General features: G+C 48.5%; 1 protein-coding gene across 1 annotated transcript; it reads left to right on the top strand.

Annotated features, from left to right (window-relative positions):
* Positions 1–5,246: 5,246 nt before the first annotated feature.
* LOC135828071 (uncharacterized) lies at positions 5,247–7,053 on the top strand. Its single transcript, XM_065340504.1, has 2 exons — positions 5,247–5,320; positions 6,291–7,053. The coding sequence occupies exons 1-2, from the start codon at positions 5,247–5,249 to the stop codon at positions 7,051–7,053; spliced, it is 837 nt and encodes a 278-aa protein (XP_065196576.1).
* The last annotated feature ends 849 nt before the right edge of the window (positions 7,054–7,902 follow it).

A 7,902-nucleotide genomic window follows, 5' to 3' on the forward strand; every position in this document is an offset into this window, starting at 1 on the left:
CAGTAGCTGATGTTGTTGCTACGTCTGTTGACTCTGGGTTGCCAGTACTCAGTAGCTGATGTTGTTGCTACGTCTGTTGACTCTGGGTTGCCAGTACTCAGTAGCTGATGTTGTTGCTACGTCTGTTGACTCTGGGTTGCCAGTACTCAGTAGCTGATGTTGTTGCTACGTCTGTTGACTCTGGGTTGCCAGTACTCAGTAGCTGATGTTGTTGCTACGTCTGTTGACTCTGGGTTGCCAGTACTCAGTAGCTGATGTTGTTGCTACGTCTGTTGACTCTGGGTTGCCAGTACTCAGTAGCTGATGTTGTTGCTACGTCTGTTGACTCTGGGTTGCCAGTACTGAGTAGCTGATGTTGTTGCTACGTCTGTTGACTCTGGGTTGCCAGTACTCAGTAGCTGATGTTGTTGCTACGTCTGTTGACTCTGGGTTGCCAGTACTCAGTAGCTGATGTTGTTGGTACGTCTGTTGACTCTGGGTTGCCAGTACTCAGTAGCTGATGTTGTTGCTACGTCTGTTGACTCTGGGTTGCCAGTACTCAGTAGCTGATGTTGTTGCTACGTCTGTTGACTCTGGGTTGCCAGTACTCAGTAGCTGATGTTGTTGCTACGTCTGTTGACTCTGGGTTGCCAGTACTCAGTAGCTGATGTTGTTGCTACGTCTGTTGACTCTGGGTAGCCAGTACTCAGTAGCTGATGTTGTTGCTACGTCTGTTGACTCTGGGTTGCCAGTACTCAGTAGCTGATGTTGTTGGTACGTCTGTTGACTCTGGGTTGCCAGTACTCAGTTGCCAAGGCTGGTTGGTAAACTAACTCCAATTTCACGTCAAGGTACCAGTGCATCTAGTGTCTGCTTTTATCAGCACTTTTTCAGCTAAAAAAGCTCAAAAAGGACGATACTCACTGAAAAACGCAATAAAGGGCGAAAGAAACGGGCTTTTCCAAAAAGGGCCAAAAAGGGCGGAAAACAGGGCGAGCACCTTTGGGAAAGGGCAGCTTATACATGTAGACCTCTACATTGTCTGAGCGAATGAACCAGATTTTGTGACGTCATTGCTGGAAGGTTGAGGTGAGGACATGAGTGGCGGTCAGTTCGACCAGCTTTATAAGATAGTGTCACGCCTTCTAGCGCTTTCGCGCGCATATTCATGCGGTCCAGTGTGTATCGTAATCTGGTGCGATTGGGATCGCCCCCCCCCAGCAATACAGTCATGTACATGTACATATACATGTAGATCTTCTGAATCCGTGAACGACTATGAGTAGGACTACAAGACACACTGTACTGCCTGAACTCGGAATGAACGAATTGGCGAATCTATCAAGCTACGACGAAGACAGATCAGTAGAGTAGCTTCCGTGTTTTACACTTGCCTTGGTCCGTGATCTCCAATCTTGTCTACCCACCTCTGGCCTCCTTGACGTTGGCACTGTCAGAGCCTGTCTGAAGAGTTGACGTGGGCACTGCTAGTTGAGCTGTCCCTCGTGATTTTGACAGGGAATACAAAGTCTTTGCGACAAGCAAACTCTTGTAACGTACATTCCATCCAGGAGGTACGTGCAGTGTACAAAAGTAGGAAGTGGACAAAGCAACACCACGGTCAAGTGTCGAAAGCAGTCTGATTTATGGCCACAAATCTCCTCTGGCCCGTGTGAGAGTTTAGTAGAAGAGCATTCTGCACGTTCGATGCAGTGATAGAGCCGTGGCCCAAGGCCCGGCGGAGGTCCCATCCGTGATAGTTCAGCCTTTCTATTTTACTAGAGCAGTTTACCGGTATATTAGTAGAAGGTATGATGCGACTTGCAATCACTATCCAGTGTTAAAGCAACCAAATCGAATAGCGTCTGTCGCCCGTCTTCATCTTCTGCCGTTACTCTGTATCCATCGCATCGGTCACTTATCACGCCACTGAAGCGATGATGGAGGGTCTACCAATGACACGCACAGCAGTCCTGGATGAACTGGTGGAGTACCACGAACAACTGACGGTTACTTATCAGAATGTCCGACCAGAGGATATCAAACAGACGTCGGACACCATGGGGCTAGTCACCTTCAATGGCTATTACACCATGTTTGTTTGTTTGTTTGTTTGTTTGTATTTATTTTGATTCGCAAGTTCAAACGGGCATAGACCCAATAACATGAAAGCGAATATGAAAATCATAATGAGAATGAGAATTCAAATACTTTGATCTTCAACGTAGAGTCAGCGGTACATCAGAGGGAGATCGGGTACAACAGAAAGAGAACAGAAAAAATCAGATTTCGCTTGTCGACATCTACAGGGCGCAGGTATAGGGGAAAACTGTGTGCGTGCGAAACTGCCGAGCGTGATGGATGGCACGGATGTCGCTGGGGAGGGCATTCCATAATACAGCACCCTTGCAAGCAAAGCGCCCCCGCCCCGCAACCGAACGGGAAACTGGCACGCACAGGCATGAGCGGGGCGAAGGGTGCCTTCTTCACCATCGATACCAATATACACGTCAAGAGCGGCTCGTCGACGGCAATCTACGATGTGGCATTGCTAGTTTGTTTGGATGGTAAGAACTCGATCAGGGTGCCGTTCAACGGAACCTTTGACGGAATACACCTGAGCCAGACCACTAGTACTCCAAAGCTCCGCGTCCAGATTGAGCTCACCTTCGTACGCGGTGGATTGGACGGCACGACCGCGTCGTTCTCCGGTACAATAGCAATGGACGGAAAGCGGCCAGTGACTGTCAACGGCTCGACGTACAACAACCCGATCGGCTATGGCTTGTATATCGGTGAGTACTACGACACGCCAAAGGCAAAGGATAGTAAGCCTGTGCCAGTCATGCGGATCGAGCCGAAGTACCAATTGAAGTATGATTACGGAACAAACGACGGTGTGCTGAAGGCCGTTCCTGGATTCACGTACAACATGAACATGTACTTCTTCTCGTTTCCGCAAGGGTCCAGTGATAGTGTTCGCTTGATTATGGGAACAGCTGCAGCGAAAGGATTTGCGTGTAACAATATGACTGTTAACAAGAAGACGGAGAAGCTGGTCGCACGTTCTTTGCTGACAATTCCATCACCCCACATCCATCCAGCACCTGAAAAACCCAGTGTGCAGACGATTTTGGACAGTGCCATACTAGCAAAGTTCAGTGGCTATTACCCAATGGCATCTATCGCCCAGGGTGCTTTCATCTCCATTCAAGCAGAATACGCCTGCGTTGATGGAATGGTGGACCTCTATTCAGTCGGCATCTCCTATTCACTGGATGGCGCGACTGCCTCTGGCTACACGTTTGACGCGGAGACGATGAGTTTTGAAAACAACACGCTAACCATGCCTCAGCAAGGTATCACCCTGACCTTCGGCCGTGTCTATACCTCGACCAACCGTGGGCTTGCCAGCGTTGCAGGGTCCTTGCCGGGTTTTCCGAGAATCATTGGCAGTACACCGTTCAACCCCGTGCCTCTGTCTGCATTCGGTGGTGCGCCAATGACGACCAGCGACGGTAAATCACCCTTGACCATTGTCAGTGATAACGAAGTTGTGTACCATGGTGAAAAAGTGACAACGTTCATCTACGTTCCTCTCATGAATATCCTGTACGCTAAAGGCAAGCTTATGCTGTCATTGGGTACGGACGGATTGAGTGGAAATACGTGCATTCTCACCGACTACACTGAAGACGGAAAGGTCTCGTTGCTGACGGCAGTTCACCCATCTTGATCCAATAAGTGACCGGCCGTACTTAGTATAATGGTAACCAAGCCGGCTGCATAATTCGGATTTACTCAATCTGCGGACAGAACTGTTTCGTCATTTGTGGCAATGCGTATTTGTAACATTAGTCTTTTTGAATGCTTAGTATGTTGCATAGAGATACTAGTAGAGATGTGCATGTGCGACACATACCATGCACATACCATGCACATACCATGCACATACCATGCACATACCATGCACATACCATGCACATACATCTACTACTGACTAGTCATGCACAATATACATTGTATGTATTAGACGTACATGCGATCACAGTTTCCGAGTGCTCGATGGGCCTCAGCACGCCGTTTTTTGGGGGCATAAAGTTGGTGAAGCTTGTACCTGGTGTAGACAATGCTGTAAAAGTGGTTTTTTGAACTTTACTTCCTGTTTTGCCTTTCGTGGACCCATAAATGGAAAAGTGCGTATTCATTTCTCAGCTTGGGTTCATATCTGAACATGTATCATGGCTATGCTTCACTGAAAAAGAGCACCTTTTGCCTGTTTTCACTGGAAAAAGAGCATTTTTTCAGCATATTTTGAGGGACGCGAAAAGCACTAAGTGCGAATTAAAAGAGCACCTTTGGGACAGGGCTAACCCCTTGCAGAATTGGGAGGTCCCTATCGCAGCCCCAAAGTAACGTGATCCTTCACATGTTATTGATATATCCGTGCCCTGGAAGAGAGACTTGGCCTCCTCCATGCACTGCTCTTTCACAACCAGCCCTGATTTGGATGGATTCAGGAAATATCCATACTTTGGGCCATCCCCAACAAGAACGTCCCACCTGGCACGCATCCTTGCGAGTTTTTCCGCCGCCGAGGCATCATCGTCGAACAAGAGCTGGATGGAATCCTCATTTGTCACCTTCCTGATCAAAGCAGCATGGCAATGGCATGAAATGGCATTGCCAGAGGATCTCCTTGCGTGGTGCCCTCTTCGGAAATTATGCACTCACCACCAACATACAGTCGGGCAGGGGCGCGATAGGGTTTAATCAGTACTGGAGGCCAACAGATCGATTCATTCTATTAACGGCATTGGATGCGTCCGCCAACACTATACCGTCTGCGCTTTCATCACTGAACACACTGGTAGCATGGTTCACCCCCCCCCCCCCCCCCCAGAACGTCGCTGGTAGGTTCCTGAGCCTTGTCTCTAGGCACTTCCCGAAAACATCCTAGCTCAGGAAGATTTTCAATCGTAACACCCTGAAAGTGAGCTACGGCTGCATGCCCAGCATGGGAGCGGTGATCAGCAGCCACAACATGAGCAACGTGCGAGAGCCAGAGCAAACCAAGTGAAAGAGTCCTGTCCGCTGCGCGGGGAGTGCCAGACCAAGGAGATAGTGTACGATGCCACTGTCGAATCTACCAGCAAGATTTACATCGGTCTCTCAGAGACACCCTTCAAAGACCGTCACGCCATCCACCTCACCTGTATGACACACACAAAAACAGCACTGAGCTCGCAAAACACATACTAGTAATCATGGGAGCTGAAGAGCGAAGGAAAGCCGTTGACCATCACATGGAAGGTGCGGGAGAAGAGCCGATCATACAGATGTGAGTCCAAAAAATGCTACCTATGTACCACAGAAAAATTCCACATCCTGACGACACCGAAGAAGCTCCTGCTCAACAAGAGGTCTGAGATGATCGAGAAATGCAGGCATGAGAATAAGTTCCGCCTCGCAAATTTCACACCTATCAAATGAACTGACCAAGTACTGTACTGCACTTTGCCTGACCTAGGCATTGGCGGATTATGCTCGAAAAGGTGGCAGATTCTTTTCGAAAAGCAGTGAAATTGGCAGAACCATACAAACCTGATGGCGGGCAATTCCTCGAATTCTGCTCCATTTCTTTATCCACATACCAAACATGCATGAAACTTTCCAGAAAAAGTACCGAATTCTGCCAATTTTTCTGCCGGCATTATCCTCATATGCCTAACCTGAGCACCCCAATATCAATTAATAACACAATCCACTGTTGTTGGCTATAGCACTCTGCTTACGCCTGCCCATCACCCAAAGACCCCCTAGCGATCTCACTGGCCCATTGCCCTCCATCCTCCTGGCACCTCCACCCATCTGCGGTACACTGCCTCCCCATTGCCTCTTTCGGCGCTTTTGTAGCGTCTCTGACGTTCTCGCATCATGATATCATCATTTGTTTGCATGTACACGTCATATTTTCCTCATCATCACAAACACTGATTCACCATACTCTCGCACACATTGTAATACCTACTACACGTACTTCGCTACCATAATCATTACGTAATGTTTGGCTAGCATAGTTCCAATACACATTACGACATCTTTTGATGTTACGCACTCCTCGCCTACAACGCTATTGTAGAAAAGTAGTCTTTACTCATCTCTTGTAAGTTCTGTTTGCATCCAAACACTTCTTCCAAACAGCACACGTCAGATATCTAACAAAACAACAAACTTCATTGCACAGTCTTCTATCACAATCTCTTTCCTATATAAACCTCCTTTCTCTTCACTTTCTTCATGACATTTAGTGTTCGCCAGTTTGTTGCCACCTGGGTCGCCCGATTTGGTGTTCCCACTGTGCTCACAACCGACCGAGGTGCCCAATTTGAGTCATCCCTGTGGTCATCGCTCATGTCACTACTTGGCACGTCTCGCATTCGTACAACGGCTTACCACCCTGCTGCCAACGGCATGGTAGAGCGCTTTCACAGACAACTGAAAGCTGCACTCCGAGCTTCCGACAATCCACAGCGCTGGACGGAACATCTGCCACTAGTCCTGCTCGGCATTCGCTCCTCCCTGAAGGCTGACCTCAACTGCTCAGTTGCAGAAATGGTCTACGGTTGCCACCTCCGCCTGCCAAGTGATTTCCTCACTGACGAGCCTGAGCCATTTCCGGATCCGACGTCCTATGTCAGCCGCCTCAAACAAGCCATGTCCGAGCTCCGCCCTACACAACCCCGCAAGCCACCCACCCAGCATCCGTTCATTCCAGCTGACCTCTCGACATGCTCTCATGTCTTCATTCGCACAGATGCAACACGAACGCCCCTCCAACGTCCTTACACTGGTCCACACCGAGTCCTGGAACGTCATGATAAGTACTTCCGCCTCGACCTCAACGGCCGCTCCGACACAGTATCCATCGACCGACTCAAACCCGCATTCCATGACAACCAGTCTGTCGACCATTGCCATCCGACCAAGCCGACGCCATCGCTCGCATTCGACGTGCCTCCGCCACGCCAAACACGAGCTGGTCGTCAAGTCAGATTTCCCGCCTATTTCTGACACTCTCTCGCTTATCCCATTTGCTTGCTCTCACTTTATCGCGCTAGTTATCGCTCATTACTCATTCACTAGGAGGGGAGCTCTGTAGCGTCTCTGACGTTCTCGCATCATGATATCATCATTTGTTTGCATGTACACGTCATATTTTCCTCATCATCACAAACACTGATTCACCATACTCTGGCACACATTGTAATACCTACTACACGTACTTCGCTACCATAATCATTACGTAATGTTTGGCTAGCATAGTTCCAATACACATTACGACATCTTTTGATGTTACGCACTCCTCGCCTACAACGCTATTGTAGAAAAGTAGTCTTTACTCATCTCTTGTAAGTTCTGTTTGCATCCAAACACTTCTTCCAAACAGCACACGTCAGATATCTAACAAAACAACAAACTTCATTGCACAGTCTTCTATCACAATCTCTTTCCTATATAAACCTCCTTTCTCTTCACTTTCTTCATGACATTTAGTGTTCGCCAGTCTTGTAAAGATCTTGGAAACTAACACTCGTTGCACTGTATCTAGACTACTAAACTTTCATGCTCACACCTGCCTGTTGCCCGCCACCCTCCTGGCACTTCCACTCACCTGTAGCCTCTCCTAGCCCCATGGCCCGCGCCAGCTTTCTCCCCATACCTTACGCCACCAGATTTAGCACTAAATTTGCTTTAATGCCTGTGGCCCTACGTGTGTATAAGCATACTGCTGGGTAGATGCCCCGCATCAGTTGTCTGATGATTGCCTTGCTGCATGAAACTCAAAGTTACAACCAACCTGAACGGCCCCCGCTGAGTCTGTTATGTACTGAGCTCTGTCTCTGACATTGAGCACTCTTA

Source organism: Sycon ciliatum, chromosome 12 (assembly GCF_964019385.1).
Source record: "Sycon ciliatum chromosome 12, ocSycCili1.1, whole genome shotgun sequence".
Taxonomy (NCBI): Eukaryota; Metazoa; Porifera; class Calcarea; order Leucosolenida; family Sycettidae; genus Sycon; species Sycon ciliatum.

What these genes read in the sequence shown, in the direction of transcription:
- LOC135828071 (XM_065340504.1), top strand. Translation starts at nt 5,247, where the DNA reads ATGGGAGCTGAAGAGCGAAGGAAAGCCGTTGACCATCACATGGAAGGT. An exon ending in GAAGAGCCGATCATACAGAT is followed by an intron (nt 5,321 to 6,290) that starts GTGAGTCCAAAA and finishes CATGACATTTAG; the next exon opens with TGTTCGCCAGTTTGTTGCCA.